Source organism: Salmo salar, chromosome ssa22 (assembly GCF_905237065.1).
Source record: "Salmo salar chromosome ssa22, Ssal_v3.1, whole genome shotgun sequence".
NCBI lineage: Eukaryota > Metazoa > Chordata > Actinopteri > Salmoniformes > Salmonidae > Salmo > Salmo salar.
The window spans coordinates 16,996,935-17,014,267 of record NC_059463.1 but is presented as its reverse complement, the minus strand read 5'-3'; the positions used below and the strand labels follow the sequence as shown (position 1 = coordinate 17,014,267).

The 17,333-nt window shown below is 44.1% G+C and overlaps 2 protein-coding genes across 10 annotated transcripts in view; one reads left to right on the top strand and one right to left on the bottom strand.

Moving 5' to 3' along the window:
* LOC106582908 (death-inducer obliterator 1) overlaps positions 1 to 10,416 on the top strand; it is a 31,008-nt gene extending 20,592 nt beyond the window's left edge. For 6 of the 7 annotated variants that reach the window (XM_014166527.2, XM_014166523.2, XM_014166522.2 and 3 more), the window contains 7 exons: positions 321 to 437; positions 636 to 791; positions 1,196 to 1,349; positions 1,505 to 2,178; positions 3,967 to 4,056; positions 4,163 to 4,358; positions 5,961 to 10,416. In XM_014166527.2, the coding sequence (XP_014022002.2) occupies positions 321 to 437; positions 636 to 791; positions 1,196 to 1,349; positions 1,505 to 2,178; positions 3,967 to 4,056; positions 4,163 to 4,358; positions 5,961 to 9,739 (5,166 nt within the window). In that variant the 3' untranslated portion in view covers positions 9,740 to 10,416. The remainder of the gene's footprint in view (positions 1 to 320; positions 438 to 635; positions 792 to 1,195; positions 1,350 to 1,504; positions 2,179 to 3,966; positions 4,057 to 4,162; positions 4,359 to 5,960) is intronic. The other variant, XM_014166524.2, reaches the window with a different exon arrangement.
* Positions 10,415 to 17,109, bottom strand: LOC100136421 (opioid growth factor receptor-like protein 1). Of its 3 annotated transcripts, XM_045705790.1 has the most exons (10): positions 16,461 to 17,109; positions 16,220 to 16,402; positions 13,413 to 13,478; positions 13,230 to 13,268; positions 13,021 to 13,075; positions 12,859 to 12,937; positions 12,722 to 12,788; positions 12,425 to 12,573; positions 11,245 to 12,257; positions 10,415 to 11,169 (listed from the first exon to the last, which is right to left on the bottom strand). In XM_045705790.1, exons 1-10 carry the CDS (start codon positions 16,932 to 16,934, stop codon positions 11,129 to 11,131), a joined length of 2,166 nt encoding a protein of 721 aa, XP_045561746.1. In that variant the 5' UTR covers positions 16,935 to 17,109; the 3' UTR covers positions 10,415 to 11,128. The 3 variants fall into 3 exon arrangements, with proteins under 3 accessions (XP_045561746.1, XP_045561745.1, XP_014022004.2); XM_045705789.1 differs by having other exon boundaries at positions 10,415 to 12,257; positions 16,461 to 17,106; XM_014166529.2 differs by having other exon boundaries at positions 10,415 to 12,257; positions 16,220 to 17,106.
* Positions 17,110 to 17,333: the final 224 nt, after the last annotated feature.

Genomic DNA, 17,333 nt, shown 5'->3' with positions numbered 1-17,333 from the left:
CAAAATAACTGGGCCTGCCCAACATTTATACATGACCCTAAGCATGATGGGACATTTAATTGCTTAGGAATTGCTCAGGAACCATAACTGTGTGGAAGCACCTGCTTTCAATATATCCCTCATTCACTCAATTGTTTCCTTTTATTTTGGCAGTAACCTGTACATTTGAATGAGTATTTCTATATTATAGTATTGCGTTGTTGGTATGTGGGTGAATTGATCGTGAGTCATGAATTCAATTTAAATGATATTACTGAAATGTTTTATGTTCACAAGCCATATGTGCCAGGTGAGTAAACGGTATGTTGTGCTTGTCTCAGGGCCTGTTCTACCGCGTGGTCTGGGGAGAGGTCAGTCCCTTCAGGCTGGTGAGGCTGAGTGCAGATGAGCTACTCTCCAAAGAGATCTCAGAGTGGAGGAAGCCTGACACCACTGAGGTAAGAAGGAACTCCTCTGTTGACCTATTAGAGATCATGATAATGAAACCAATAATTCTATAGACAGAGCAGTACTAGGAATGGTATTTATTGTGCAACTAAATATCACTACTAAAGAGACCATATAATTAGTCTCATTTTCGCATATTGTTCAATAAGGCCTACATCCAAGTTGATGACCTCTGTTGTATCTCATAGGCTCCCAGTGCTAGATCCCAGACAGGGCAGTCCAAATCGGGCCATAGGCTTGATTCTGGCCCCCTTGATGTGGACATGGAGGACGCTCCTCCAATGTCTGATGGAGACGTATGTAACTCTGGCACTTCTCCATCTCCTCGCATGTCTTTTTCTGCAGTAAGTGGTGGCTTTCTCACCCTTTCTTTCACTTCCGCTTGTCTTTCATTTTCCTTGCATAAGACAAGAACCATGTTGTCCTGGGTGTTAACATGTGGGTAACATATATTGTGGTTTTACAGTTTAATTCTCTTGCCAACCTGTCCCATACCTCTTTAAACTGTCCCTTTGTCCTACTGAAGCTCACTGCCAGCCGCCCTGTGCATCACTCTAATCACGTTTCACACCCACTGTGCATCAATGTAGCTATCGTTTTAGAGATGATCTAATGATTCGTGTGCTCAGAATATTTCTTCCATTCAGGACCTCATCAGATTTGGCTATGGTTTGATGTGCTATTTGAGATTCCATTGTCAGTTTGTAGTTTTGACTGTCTCTCTGTTTTCGTTTTACAATGTGTTCAGGAACAAGAGGAAGCTAGCTCCGCTCCCTCTTCTGGCTCTGTTCAGGTGGGGGTGAAAAGTGGCAGTTCCCTGCCAGACATCTTCAGCATGATGCGGGACACCACAGCCGAACACAGGGCCCACCTCTTTGACCTCAACTGCAAAATCTGCACAGGTAAAAATGAATGTTGCAAGAAACGGTGGCATATAAACTTTGAGCATACCTGAACTCCCCTCACATATGTCCCTCATATCTTCATTCTTATTACTCCATGCTTAACTTTGATTAGTGGATTTGGAGGTTTAAGTAACCTGTCTCCCCTCTTCCAGGCCAGAAGTCTGCAGACGATGAACCAGCCGCCAAGAAGGCCAAACTCTCCAAGAAGCCTGAAATGAGGCAAGAGGTGAGGCGCTTGTCCAGGTCCTCCTCAGGTGAAGGTGCCCCGGTCTCCTATCCCGGCAGTGAGACGCCAGTCCCTGAGCCCCTGCCCTACCAGGAGGACACAAGCATCCATTTTCCTCCGCCCCAGACCCCAGCCCCTGTCACTGCACCAGCCGTCTCCTCTGTCAGCATCACCCGCAGAGATCCCCGCATGGCAAGACACAGCTCTGGAGTGACGGTCACCCACTCTGCCCCAGACACATCCATCGTAGCACCCATCTCAACAGATACCTATTCAAGACCCATTCCAACAGAGTCCTATTCAAGACCTTTCCCAGCAGATACTTATTCAAGACCAGCCGTCTCAGTAGAGCCCACTCCGGTTGCAGCGATGGAGGTGGTGCCCAAGGGGCCTCTGCCCATGCCCCCAGCTCCTCCACCTTCCATCCCCAGGCCCATCATGCAGAAAGCTGCCTCGTCAGAGCCTCCTCCAGAGGGCGAGACCGCAATCTTCCTCCATGGCCAGGAGATGATGTGGAAAGGATTAGTCAACATGCACACCGTGGCCAAGTTTGTCACTAAGGCATACCTGGTCTCAGGATCCTTTGAGCACCTGAAAGAGGTTGGTTATTCATTTGTTAGAAAAGATTACATCACTGGTAGTTGTAGTTTTCTTACGTGAACTAAGAAAAACCACAACTAAGACATAACTGCTAAGATAACTGTTATATTTGATCATAGTGAAAGTCTCACTACATTTTGGCCAGAATTCATGCATTACTTACAGCGCCTTCAGAAAGTATTCACACCCCTTGACTTTTCAACATTTTGTTGTGTTACAGCCTCAATTTAAAAATAATTAAATTGAGATTGTGTGTCACTGGCCTACAGTACCCCATAATGTCAGTGTGGAATTATGTTTTTAGGCATTTTTACAAATTAATTCAAAAGGAGGAGCTGAAATGTTTTGAGTAAGTTTTCAACCCCTTTTGTTATTGGAAGTCAGAGTTCAGGAGTCACACAAATTGCACGGACTCACTCTGTATGCAATAATAGTGCTTAACTAGATTTTTGAATGACTACCTTATCTCTGTGTCCCACACATACAATTATCTGTAAGGTCCCTCAGTGGAGCAAAGGAATTTCAACCACACAGACCAGGGAGGTTTTCTAGTGCCTCGCAAAGAAGGGCAACTATTGGTAGATGGGTAATTTTTTAATAAAAAGCTGACATTGAATGCCCCTTTTTGATCATGGGTGAAGTTACTAATTACGCTTAATACACCCAGTACAAAGATACAGGCATCCTTCCTAACTCAGTTGCCGGAGAGGAAGGAAACCGCTCAGGGATTTCACCGTGAGGCCAATGGTGACTTTAATGGCTGTGGTAGGAGAAGACTGAGGATGGATCAAAAATATTACAAAACATGCATCCTGTTTGCAATTATTTTATTTTATTTAACCTTTATTTAACTAGGCAAGTCAGTTAAGAACAAATTCTTATTTTCAATGACGGCCTAGGAACAGTGGGTTAACTGCCTTGTTCAGGGGCAGAATGACAGATGTTTACCTTGTCAGCTTGGGGATTCGATCTAGCAACCTTTCGGTTACTGGCCCAACGCTCTAACCACTAGGCTACCTGCCGCCCCAATAAGGCACTAAAGTAAAACTGCAAGAAATGTGACAAAGAAATTCACTTTTTCCTGAATACAACGCATTATGGTTGGCGCAAGTCCAACACATCACTGAGTACCACCCTTTATATTTTCAACCATGGTGGTGGCAGCATCATGTTATGGGTATGCTTGTCATTGTCAAGGACTAGGGAGTTTTTTGAATAAAAAGAAATGGAATAGAGCGAAGCACAGGCAAATCCTAGAGGAAAACCTGCTTCAGTTTGCTTTCCAACAGACACTAGGTGACAAATTCACCTTTCAGCAGGACAATAACTTTAAACACAAGGCCAAATACACACTGTTGCTTACCAAGATGTCATTGAATGTTCCTGAGTGGCCTAGTTACAGTTTTGTCTTAAATCGGCTTGAAAATCTATGGCAAGACTTGAAAATGGCTGTCTAGCAATGATCAACAACCAACTTGACAGCTTGATGAATTTTGCAAAGAATAATTAGCTCATATTGTACAGTCCAGGTGTGCAAAGCTCATAGACTTATTTTCGATAAATTAGCTACAATTTCTAAACATGTTTTCACTTTTGCATATGGGGTATTGTGTGTAGATGAAAATAAAGATTTAATACATTTTGAATTCAGACTCTAATAACAAAATGTGGAATAAGTCTAGGGTTATGAATACTTTCCGAAGGCACTGTACTTGTTTGAATTGGTTGTGAATATATGGTAATGTCATCCGAGTTTAACACAAAGGTGACATTGTTAATCCTGTACAGGATCTGCCTGACACCATCCACATTGGAGGCCGAATCTCTCCCAGCACTGTGTGGGACTATGTGGGAAAACTGAAGACATCTCTGTCCAAGGTAAAGCTTCCACCACAATCTAATAATGTGAGGTATTTATACACAACCTACTTCCTGGTTGAGGACCCTAAAGTCACACCCCTCTCTTTGTTTGCCTCATCTCCAGGAGCTGTGTCTGATCCGGTTCCATCCAGCCACAGAGGAAGAGGAGGTGGCCTACGTCTCTCTCTTCTCTTATTTCAGCAGTAGGAAGCGTTTTGGAGTGGTCGCCAACAACAACCGCCGCATCAAAGACCTGTACCTCATCCCCCTGAGCGCCAAGGACCCCCTGCCCTCCAAACTGTTACCTTTTGATGGGCCAGGTAAGCATCTGCAGGGAGACGCACAGAGGCCTCTGATAACCCTAACACCCAAGCACTGGATTGAATATGATGTGCCAAAGTCTCTATACCTCAAGACAATTAAGTTAGGCATAATGTCAGTCGATAGTTTTGTCCAGAGTGGTCACTATGTTCAGGATTTTGTTAATTTACTTCGTTTTCCTCTGTGTGAAAGGAGAGCTTGTTTCATGAAGTTGGTTTATGATTTATATTGTAGGGGACGAGCATCTACTTCTGCTGTTGCCTTCCTCCATAAACATCCCTCTGTACTTTTTCTATGCCCCCAGTGTGTACTCTGTGTGTATATTACCTTGTATCACACGTCTGTCTTAAATAAAGGATGTTGTGCATCACAGGTTGGTGCGGCCTTAGACGTCAGTCTCAGCCTGTTGTTTTTAAGGCTCAGCTTTTATTCTGTAGATACTCGTGTGAAATGTTTGGGTAATGATGGTGTTTCTGAAAATGACATCTGCCACAATGTCTTACATTTAAATTACCCTTCACTGCAACTTGGTGTACTGTGTTAGTGGATCTACCTGCATCTCCAGTACCCACACATCATAACTGAATGGGCAGCACCTGACCTACACCTAGTCCATCCCATACCACAAACAATGCCTGGAAAGCCATGGTAAGTTATTATGAGAGGTCCAGCTTGGAGAGCCTTGGACAGAGATGGTTCTACTCATGTTGGCGTTTTAAAGAAGATGAAGGACAAGAGAAGAATCTATGGATCTCAAACACTTACTGAATTGAAGAAACAAACACTTAACCATCCATATAATTAGTTGTCAGCAGAGGTTGGATTAGTAGTGTCATAATTAAAAACGTTTCATATAAGTTCAGTGGAATGCACTGTACAACACATATTGTCCTTTTTATATAGAATAGTAAAGAATATGGAAATGTCCACTAATATTGACATGTGACTTCATGAGAATGCATGCTAATGACAATCTAGCAAGATGAGAAGCTTAGTGAAAGTGGCGAATGTTGCGTTTTTGTGTACCTGCAAAGTGTGATGTTAGATCAACAACAGAAACATGTAGTCTAATGCAGTGCACAGACAGTCACAGTTCTCAAATTATCGTGGGGAGTTTAAGACTGCTCAGCAGTGTGATGACTCAGCACTCTTATAAAGGTTGCCTGTAGCTTACAATTCTTGTTTGTATTCTTTTGACACATTAATATTTTAATTTAATGGTTATACCTAAAGCTGATTATACAGGTGTTTTGTGCTCATATTTCTTTTGTTAGAACAATTTGAAATGGAAAGTGACGACCACAACTTGAGGCTTTAAATCAACAGACCTTTTTGTGATCAGTTTTGGTTTGTTTGTGATCTGTGTGATTCCCGGTCTCTGTGAAATACGCTTGTCTGTTGTCCTCCATAGCATCGGGTGTTTGAAACAAGCTCTCATTTCACAGTTTCACTTCAAACAAATTGTATCTCTGGAAATTTTACATTTTAGTCATTTAGCAGACGAATCTATCGGAGGTACACAAGTATGTAAGTGGATAAAGGATATGTTCTAGAATGCTTTTTATTCAATTTTCACTAATTGTTTTAACTTTGTCTTGTAGGACTTGAACCAGCGCGCCCTAACCTCCTGCTTGGTTTGGTGATCTGCCAGAAGGACAAGAAGCGTGCTGGAGCCTCTTTGGAGACTGAGGAGAAGCGTTCCAAGATCCAAATCAGAGACCTAGATGATACTGGCCTTCCAAAACCAACCACCACCATCAAAGCTGAAGTCAAAGCCGAGAAAGCCTTGCGGTACACCCAGGATCTTCCCTTCAGCACAACCCCCCCAGGTACACCTCCCCCTCTCAGCTCCTCAGAGACCTCCACGTCCATGGCAGCCTTATCAGTGCTGTCCTTCCTGTCCTCTGTCAAAGCCCCTGCTACAGACAAAGAGTCACCTGCCTCGAGCTCTGCTGCATCATCTGCTGCCAATGCCACTCCCCTTCAGACCATCCTGAAGACTTTGTTTGGGAACAAGAGGCAAGACTCTGAGGCCTCCATGTCTCCCTCAGAGCATGGTGCTGTTGACGTCTCAGCCGTGCCTGCTACTCTGCTAGATCCCATTGTTCAGCAATTTGGACAGATTTCTAAGGAGAAGCAGGTGGAGGAAGATGAGGATGACAGACCATACGACCCAGAGGAGGAATATGACCCAGGCATGGGCTATGGAGCACCCCAGAAGTCGGTTAAAGAACCTGAGGTCATCAAGCAGCCAGAGGCTACGGATGTGGATGATGTGGCTTATGACCCGGAGGATGACACCATTTTTGAGGCGGTCAAGACTGAGGTCCCTAGTCAAGCCAAGGCCACCGGGGATCTGACCAAACAGCAGAAAATGGTGGAGGATCTCAACAAACAGATTGAGGAGCAGAAACAGCAGCTGGTGGAGCAGGAGGAATCCATCCACGAAAAAAAGTCGTCCACAGGGACATCAGCTGCCTCGTTCTCAGTCACAGACGGTTTGATCTCACAGCCATCCCTACTGGCCAACAGTCGGCTCCTGCAGCTGGGCAAAAAAGTTGAAGAGTTAGTGAAATCTTCTGCTGCTGCTCCTTTGATTAACCAGAGAAGGGACCCAAGACAGAGTAGGGATCCCAGGAGGCTAACCTCAGACTCAATAGAAAAAGTGGAGATACCTCCTGCCAAAGACACCACGCCACCACCACAGACTGATGTCCAAGAACCAGAAACACCACTGCCCAAAGAAGAGGTTATAACAGATTCTCTTCCCTTTCTGGAATCAGACGCAACAGAGGTTTCCATTCCCCTGTTAGGTGAGCATGTAGAACCTGCTACGGAGGTCAATTACATGGAGGAACAAACTGTTGAATCTGAGGAAGTCGACACAACCAAGAGTGACTTGGACAAATACAGTATTTGGCCAAATGCAGACAGCATTTTAAAAACAGGGGAGATCTCTAGTTTTGAGAAGAACCGTCAAGAGCCTACCTCCTCTGGCTACTTCAACATGTCCACAAACAACAACACCTTAGCTTCACCTACAATTAATGTACTGTCGCAGAATGTCACCCAGGATAGCTCCACCCTGGTGGACACTCAAACCTCCCACATGTCACATATGGGAACATCAAGCTACATGGACTATGGAGCTCCTCCTGACATTCTCCCAACAACCACCTTCCCACCCCAGCTTGTACAACCACCAATGCAGGGTCCACCCCCAATGCTCGGGCCACCACCCATGTCAGTTCCCCCACCCATGCAGAGTATTCCTTCCTTGTCAGGCCCTCTACCTATGCAGAGACCTCCTCCACCCATTCAAGTTCCTCCACCCATGCAAGTGGAGAGCAACCAGCCTCCGTACTCCCAATATGGGCCACCTCCTGCTGCTTATCCTCCCTATCAGAACCAATGGGGAGGCTCTCAGCAGCAGTATGAGGGCCCCCCTGGTCCTCCACCCCAGACCATGATGCCACCCAGGGGGCCCCCTCCATTCCAGCCGATGGGCCCGAGAGCCCCACCTCCCCAGATGTTCAATGCCCCCATGGGCTCCATGCCTCCCCAGCACATGGGGCAGCAAGGCCCCCCTCCAGGCCAGTTCATGGAGGGCCATGGCCTTCCCAGACCTAATTTTGACGGGCAAAATGGTTTAGCTCCACCAAGGATCAGTGGACCCCCTCCTCCATTCAACTTCCCTGGACCCAGAGCACCCCCTCCACCCTTCACAGGGCCTCCCCCAGGCCACTTTGACAACAGAGGACCACCTCCATCCCATTTCCCTGGGCCCAGAGGTCCACCTTCTCATTTTGGGGATCATGGGTCCCAAGCCCACATGATTGACCCACCAAGAGGCCCTGTAGATCAGTACAACAATGTCAGTGTTGGGTCCTACCAGCAGGGCATGGACCATCACCAGGGTCAGACCCCTCCACACATGTACAAAGACAACCAGGCTCCCCCACCAGGCCCCTCTTACAGAGGACCTCCACACAACCAGTATGAGGGGCGGAGAGGCCCGCCTCCCAGTGGAGATATGGGTGGACAACGCTTCCATCCACCTAACCAGTTTCGGGGCTCTATAGCACCCTCTCCACCACCACACAGGGGGTCTTATGATGATCAGAGACCCCCTCAGGACCACTGTGGGGCCCCACCACAGCATTTTGGAGGACCTGACCAGTATCGCCTTGACAGTCCAGGGGACTTAAGACCAGTTCGCCACAGTGGGCCTCTGCTCCCGACCCCACCAGAGGGCCCCATACCTCTACCAAACCGCATGGGGGGTCACAGCCCAGAGTCCCACAGGGATGACCACTGGCGACGACACTCGCCTGATATGAGGAGAAGGAGCAGCTCCACCAGAGAGGGCTCAGAACCTTGCGGTGGAGACAGGCCCAGTCGGTTTGAGGGGGGCCACAGAGACCGGGAGCCAATCCCTGGCTCCTCTCGGTTGTCTGAGGAAAGGCAAAGGGACCTGTCTGAGGACCGCAGGAGGGAGCGGGACAGAGAGGGGCCCCATGGAGCCAGGCCATGGGACAGGGGCCAGAGCAAGCCCTGGAGCCGGGAGAGAGAGTGGGACAGAGGCAGGGAGAGAGACAGGGGAGAGAGGGAACGAAGCCGGGAGAGGGAGCGCAGCAGAGGGAGGGAGGGAGAGCGACATGGGGAACCAGAGGGTGACAAACACAGGGTGCCGGAGGGTGACAAACACAGGGCGCCGGAGGGTGACAAACGCAGGGCGCCGGAGGGTGACAGACGCAGGGCGCCGGAGGGGGACAGGCACAGGGCGCCGGAGGGGGACAGGCACAGGGCGCCGGAGGGGGACAGACACAGGGCGCCGGAGGGGGACAGACACAGGGCGCCGGAGGGGGACAGGCACAGGGCGCCGGAGGGGGACAGGCACAGGGCGCCGGAGGGGGACAGGCACAGGGCGCCGGAGGGGGACCGACACAGGGCGCCGGAGGGGGACCGACACAGGGCGCCGGAGGGGGACCGACACAGGGCTCCGGAGGGGGACAAGAGAAGGGACAGGGAGAGAGACCGTGACCGAGAGAGGGACAGGGGCAGGGAGAAAGAGCCTGACAGGAGAGACTACGACCGAGACAGACCCAGGATCAGAGACCGGGAGAGAGACCGCGACAGGAGAAGGGACAGGTCCAGGAGCAGAGACCGAGACAGAGGCAAGGAAAGAGAGCCTGACAGGAGAGACAACGACCGAGACAGAGCACGAGACCGAGATAGAGAGAGGGATAAAGACCGGGACCGGCGCGACAGGAGCAAGAGCAAAGAAAAGAGAGAAGACAAAAAAGAAACAAACAAATCTGATGTCCCAAAGGAGAGCGATAAACCTGCAGAGGTGGAAACTGATAAAAACACATCGTAATGTCTTACTTTTGAGGACTTTTCACTGTAGTAAATCAATCACCCTGTAACTTTTACTTTCAGCAGCATAACTAAATCTAAATAGACATTGGGAATGTGTTTCTACATGACAAATGATTTCATGGTACAATACTCTTGTAGTTTGAAAGGTCGGAACATTTTTTGCCACTTCATATTTTATGAATGTTATCACATTTGAAACTAATATTGAGGTCATTTAAGTTCATCTGACTATGATACCCTGTCATTTACATACAAGTACCTTTCTCCTGTCAAAGTACCTTTTCTAAGAAACACATGAAAGTAACTGATTAACTCCCTGACCTTTAATGTAAATATGAATGTATTTGTGTATATACCGGTATGTTTTTAATCACATTTTTCTAAGTAGAGAAATTATAAGCCATATATCTGGAATGGATAATGTGAGAATTTAGGAAACATTGATTGCTATAGTCTGAAGTCATTGGACAGTATGTGCTTGTATGTTCAGCAGTTACCACTGAATGGATGTACCTATAGTATTGCTAATTACAGTTGACATTAATTTTGTTTAAACTTGGTCAATTAAACCTTCTTTATGGCAATCTTTGTCATTAATGGGCTCTGTCTTTCCATTACATCTCAGACTTAAATGTAATGTTCAAAGACTGTAATAAACACCACATAGACTCCGTTTATCTATTTTTTTTTATTAAAATCAAATGTATCTAATCATTAGGCACCCCTGGTGGTACACATGGTTGGGCACTAAAGATATTTTAAGCAGTAGAAAGTATTTTGAAAAACCTGAGGCAAGCATAATCATTCAAAGCTGAACATTTACCCCAAATCAATATAAATAACATTTATAACATTTACCCCAAACTAAAAATATGCTATTACAAAATAAACCACTAACATTATCGTTGCTGGTTTGAAAACTATAATCAATAGTATAACATTTGTATTGTTTGAAAAATGTGGATAATAACACACTGATATATTATACATGTGATCAGAAATCAGATGTAATAAATTGATTCACTAACATTTGTTCATATAAATGGAAATGATTAGAATACATAACAGTTCCTTTATTAGTGCATGACATGGTTGAATAGTCTAATCAATCGTCACTATTACTTCAAACACTGAATATTTCCTTTTGGTATCTTATCTTCATTTTCCTTTGCTGGGCTCAGCAGTACCTCTTCGGTAGGTTTCTTATTCAATTAACTGTCACGGGATGTGCTAATATTGTCCTCTGAAACATCACTGCATGGTTCGCTCACTAAATGCTCCCTTATTCTCCCCATCACCATCATATTCATCTTTGCTGTCTGTGTTTCCCTCCAAATCTCCACTGTCCCCCTCTGGTTGCTCATCTGTACTCTCATTACCATTGGTGTTAAGTCATTCCCTCTGAAACGTCATTGATTGGTTCACTATCTGCTCCCTTATTTTTTCTTTCATCATGATCAGCATTAGTCATTCCCTCTGAAACGTCATTGATTGGTTCACTATCTGCTCCCTTATTCTTTCTTACATCATGATCAGCATTAGTCATTCCCTCTGAAACGTTGATACGTTTGGGAAGTTCATGCTCTGTTGTCTTATCTGCAGCTCTCTTTCTCTGATCGTCAGTAATTCTCTCTGAATGATCGTCAGTAATTCTCTCTGAATGATCGTCAGTAATTCTCTCTGAATGATCGTCAGTAATTCTCTCTGAATGATCGTCAGTAATTCTCTCTGAATGATCGTCAGTAATTCTCTCTGAATGATCGTCAGTATTTCCCTCTGAATGTCCACTGCTAGGTTGACAATCTGATTGCTTCGGAGAATCGATGGTGGGGTGCTGACTAGGGTAGGGGGTAGTTATAGAGCTACCTCTATCACAAGCTCCATAACTGGATTGAGCAATATCGTTTTGCCTAATTGGTAGATCCTCATGAGATGAATCACCATTGGTGTTTTGATTCCTTCCACCAGTAGACTTTGTGCCCTGACTGGTCCCTTTGTTTCTCAGAGTGTACCTCGTCGACAGATCAGGCACATTATCATGAGGTATGGATACATGTCCCAACCATGCATCGTTTGGTGACCCAACTCGCATTAAGTCACTAACCTCACCTGCCATTCCACTCCTATCCATTGGCTCATTCTTGTTAACATCGTGAGAGACAGACTGATAACTGGCAGTGTTGTCGTCAATGTCATCCTGTTTAAGATCAATTGGGTTTTCATCATCTGGGAATGTCTCTCCCCTAAATATACTCTGGATTGTCTTGGGGCACCACACAAACTCATGTTTGGGCTCATAGTGTGCATAGGCATATTTAACTAAATTCCTGCGCTCTTGCTTATCAATGACAGCGAAGATGAAGTAGTTGAGGGCACTTTCCTTCACATTGTACAGCTTGCCTTTGACAAGAGTCTGCTCTAGGAAGAAGCGGACCAGTGGGGCCTGGTAGTGGGGAAACCCCAGAGTTCCCAGGCACTTCAGGATGCGGGTGATGCGCAGGTTGTTGTGTGTGTTTCTGCCATGAACAAAAACACAAGAACAACAAAAATACAAGGGTACTGTTAACCTCAAAAGCACTGTTATTCTCAGAAGTTTCATTTGAAAACTGAAATCTTAGCTATTATGTATCGCAATCACTATAAAATAATAACAGTTAAATGATCAAATGAAGAAATTTCTAACCTTTCCAGGTTGTCAAATCTTTCACGCCAGTTATTCGCAAGTTTCACTTCCCCAGTTATGTCATTTGACAGCTCTATGCCGTAGAAGTCCAGCATGAGCTTGTAGGACGTGACCAGCCTCTGCTTTGCTGTGCCATCTTCAAGGAAAGCCTGAGGAGGAAGGGGATTGTCATTCAGAATGATTATGAACACATATTTTCATTTGTTTCTAAGCCCCCAGTCAATAGATAATGTATGACATATGTAAATGCAGTATGCAGAGAACACTTTCCTTGCTCAAAGAAACTACTAGAAGTACCTCAATTTCCTTCTTGGTGAGTTCCTTGGCTTGATAATTCATTCCTGGTTCTTGAAGTGGGAACAACCTAAATAAAATGTTTGTGTATTAAACAAATATTTTAAACAATTTAACTTAAAAATGTAAAGGAAACTGACCATTGGATGTATGAGTGAACTTCTTCCAGTTTTGAATATTTCCTGTGCCATTTATTGTGAAAGTCCTCAATGAAGACACCTAATCAGAGCAAAGTTTACAGTTAAACATGTCCAAGTCTTGTCAAATGGAAACTGCGCTGAAAGAAACAGTAAATAGATTACCATCAGGGGAGGAGGGTATTTGTCCACGGTAGAACTGTAAATTAGGCATATCATCCTGGGGGGGAAAGTCACGCAAATTCAGAAATGAGGATAATTCAGAGAGCTGTATTGAAACAGTACAATAATCACAGAGGAATTGGCCAGTAAAATTATGACTCAAATCGTCCCACTTTTCCATGTACCACATAAAGAGATGAGGACTTGCTTACTTGTTGTTGCCCGCCAAAGTACAAGTTTGATCCTTGCCCCTGTGGAAACAAGAACAAAGGTCTAAAGACTATGTACAAACTATTGACTGATTGATAGTCAGCAGCAGTAACTTACTATAATTGAGGTGGATATATTTTATAGCATAAAGTGTGTAAGATTGTGTGAAGAGAATAATGACTTACTGGATAATCATGCCTGTACTTCTGCATATCCCTTGCTGCACTTCTGAATCTGTTAAACTTGTTTGACTGAAAACACATTCACTCCATGAGTTCACAAAATGGCAGATACTGGAAACACCTGACCTGAACAATACTGATACGCCCACGTGTCTGAGCTATATAAAGTAAAACAAACTTGGAGGGAAACTTTTACTAGCTGCAAAGGCCGGCTTGAATTCTACTTGGCTACTGACGGGCCTAGCACACTTTATTAGTCATATCCATTTTATGTGTCTGGAAGTTATTAGATCACATAGACAGACGTAATAAAAACATCAGAAGTCTTAAACCCTTGACTAAAGCTTTGCATGGTGAACAGACGCCTCACAAATCCTCAACTGGCATTAAATAGTACCCGCAAAACCGCAGTCTCAACGTCAAAAGTGAATCCGGAATGCTGGCCTTCTAGGTAGAGTTGCAAAGAAAAAGCCATATCTCAGAATGGCCAATAAAAAGAAAAGATTAAGATGGGCAAAATAACACAGACCCTGGACAGAGGAACTCTGCCTAGAAGGCCAGCATCCCGGAGTCGCCTCTTCACTTTTGACGTTGAGACTGGTGACTTGCGGGTACTATTTAATGAAGCTGACAGTTTAGGACTTGTGAGGTGTCTGTTTCTCAAACTAGACACTCTAATGTACTTGTCCTCTTGCTCAGTTGTGCACCAGGACCTCCCACTCCTCTTTCTATTCTGGTTAGAGCCAGTTTGCGCTGTTCTGTGAAGGTAGTAGTTCACAGCGTTGTACGGGATCTTCAGTTTCTTGGCAATTTCTCGCATGGAATAGCCTTCATTTCTCAGAACAAGAATAGACTGATGAGTTTCAGAAGAAAGTTATTTGTTTCTGGCCATTTTGAGTCTGTAATCGAACCCACAAATGCTGATGCTCCAGATACGCAACTAGTCTAAAGAAGGCCAGTTTTATTGCTTCTTTAATCAGGACTACAGTTTTCAGCTGTGCTAACATAATTGCAAAATGGTTTTCAAATGATCACTTAGCCATCCAAAATGATAAACTTGGATTAGCTAACACAACTGGCCATTGGAACACAGAAGTGATGGTTGCTGATAATGGGTACACCTATTCCATAAACAATCTGCCGTTTCCAGCTACAATAGTCATTTACAACATCAACAATGTCTACACTGTATTTCTGATCAATTTTATGTTATTTTAATGGACAAAAAAAATTGCTTTTCTTTCAAAAACAAGGACATTTCTAAGTTACCCCAAAAATTGTTGCACATTATTCTTGAAAATAATTATTCAAGCCCTGTCATGTTGATCATTGCTAGACAGCCATTTTTAAGTCTTGCCATTGATTTTGAAGACAATTTAATGCACAACTGTAACTAGGCCACTCAGAAACCTTCGATGTCATCTTGGTAAGCATTTCCAGTATATTTGGCCTTGTGTTTTAGGTTATTGTCCTGCTGAAAGATTAATTTGTCTCCCAGTTTCTGTTGGAAAGCAGACTGAACCAGGTTTTCCTCTAGGATTTTGTCTGTGCTTAGCTCTATTCCGTTTCTTTTCATCCTAAAACTCCCTAGTCCTAGCCGATGACAAGCCTACCCATAACATGATGCAGCCACCACCATGGTTGAAAATATGAAGAGTGGTACTCAGTGATGTGTTGTGTTGGATTTGCCTCAAACATAAAGCTTTGTATTCAGAACTTAAAGTTCATTTCTCTGGCACATTTTTTTTCAGTTTTACTTTAGTAAAAGGGTGCATATTTTGTAATATTTTTATTATGTACAAGCTTCCTTCTTTTCACTGTCATTTACTTTCATTTTTTGGAGTAACTACAATGTTGTTGATCCACCGTCAGTTTTCTCCTATCACAACCATTAAACTCTAACTGTTTTAAAGTCACCATTGGCCTCAGTGTGAACAGTTTCCTTCCTCTCCGGAAACTGAGTTAGGAATGATGCCTGTGTCTTTGTAGTGGCTGGGTGTATTGATACACCATCCAAAGTGTAATTAATAACTTCACCATGCTCAAAGCAATATTCAATGTCTGCTTCTTTTTTTTGTTTACCCATCTACCAATATGTGCCCCTCTTTGAAAGGCACTGGAAAACCTCCCTGGTTGTTGTGATCCAATCTGTGTTTGAAATCCACTGCTCGACTGAGGGACATTACAGATAATTGTATGTGTGGGGTACAGAGATTAACTTGTCATTAAAAAATCCTGTTAAACACTATTATTGCACACATAATGAGTCCATGCATCTTAGGTGACTTGTTAAGCAAATTTTGACTCCTGAACTTATTTAGGCTTGGTATAACAAAGGGATTAAATACTTATTGACAGAAGAGATATCAGCTTTTCATTTTTAATTCATTTGTAAAAATGTCTAAAAACATAATTCCACTTTGACATTATGGGGTATTGTGTGTAGGCCAGTGACAAAATCTAAATGTAATCTATTTTAACTTCAGGCTGTAACGCAACAAAATGTGGAAAAAGTTAAGGGGTGTGAATACTTTCTGAAGGCACTGTATGAGAGAGTACATGTATGAGCCATTGAAGCAAGCATTTTATATAATACATATCTATCTCAAAATTCTGAAAGATTGAGTTATAGATTGGGGAATTTTGTTTTAAATGTAAATGTTTTTTGGGGAAATTAAATATGTCAGTTGTATTTTATGGTGCCAATAAGAGACGTTTGATGATGGGCTACAGTATTCTGAAACTCATCTGCTGAGAGACCTCACCAAAAACATTATCAGGGCCCAAGGGCCTGCATACTGCATACGTACATGTTTGGTCCTTCTTTCACTTGTTTCTTCGCTTGGATGATCCTCCCATGTCGAGTCGTACATGCAGTAGTATTCATCGGTGTCTTCAATATCAAATGACCTGAGAACCGGAACCTCCACTTTTCCACTGGGAATGGATTCAGGTTCCACTACTACACTTACTAGAGACTCTTGACTCTCCACTTCTTCTCTGGGAAGGGAATCAGAAGGCTCATATAAATAGAGACACTTGACTCTCCACTTCTTCTCTGGGAAGGGAATCAGAAGGCTCCACTACTACACTTACTAGAGACTCTTGACTCTCCACTTCTTCTCTGGGAAGGGAATCAGAAGGCTCCACTACTACACTTACTAGAGACTCTTGGCTCTCCACTTCTTCTCTGGGAAGGGAATCAGAAGGCTCCACTACTACACTTACTTGAGACTCTTGACTCTCCACTTCATCTCTGGGAAGGGAATTCGGACTAGGATAACTTGGCATGATAAATCTCCAGATGCGTTCCAGCCAAGGCCAACAATTTGGTATGAACGACCTCCAGTGTAAGCCCATGTAGGCGAGAACTGGAACCAGTAATAAAGTGCGTTTGTGCCTAAAACATTCAATCCCGGGAAACATCCTAGACATGTGTCGTCTGAGTTTAGCTGACAATTTTAGCGCTGCTCGCAGACCTGTTCCTATTATCCTTAGAAGACCACTAACTCCGGAGCGGCGCATAAGATAATGTAGGACTACGCTGTAGCCTACACAAAATGTTCCAAGGTAACAAATATTAGTTTTATGATTAACTAAATGACGAGAGCCACCACGATATCTTGCATTCGGGTTCGAATAATATGTTCACATTTTCACTTTCGTTTCTTCGTGTCACTAGCTTCTATACTCAACGTAAATCGAAACACTGGCGCAATATCGCGAGACTTCCGCGAATGCTTGCGAAACAGACCAAGCAGACCGGGATTTGAATCAAAATCCTATTTATTTTGTCACATACACATGGTTAATAGGTGTTAATGCAACTGTAGCGAAATGCTTGTGCTTCTAGTTCCGACCATGCAGTAATATCTAACAAGTAATCTACCAATTCCACAACAACTACCTTGTACACACAAGTAT

Bases quoted from the DNA above. Each gene is read 5' to 3' on its own strand.
- LOC100136421 (XM_045705789.1), bottom strand. From the start codon at position 16,934: ATGCGCCGCTCCGGAGTTAGTGGTCTTCTAAGGATAATAGGAACAGGT. The intron at 12,574-12,721 runs GTACTTCTAGTA...CTTCCTCCTCAG, and splicing joins TCACCAAGAAGGAAATTGAG to GCTTTCCTTGAAGATGGCAC. The intron at 12,258-12,424 runs GTTAGAAATTTC...TGTTCATGGCAG, and splicing joins AGATTTGACAACCTGGAAAG to AAACACACACAACAACCTGC.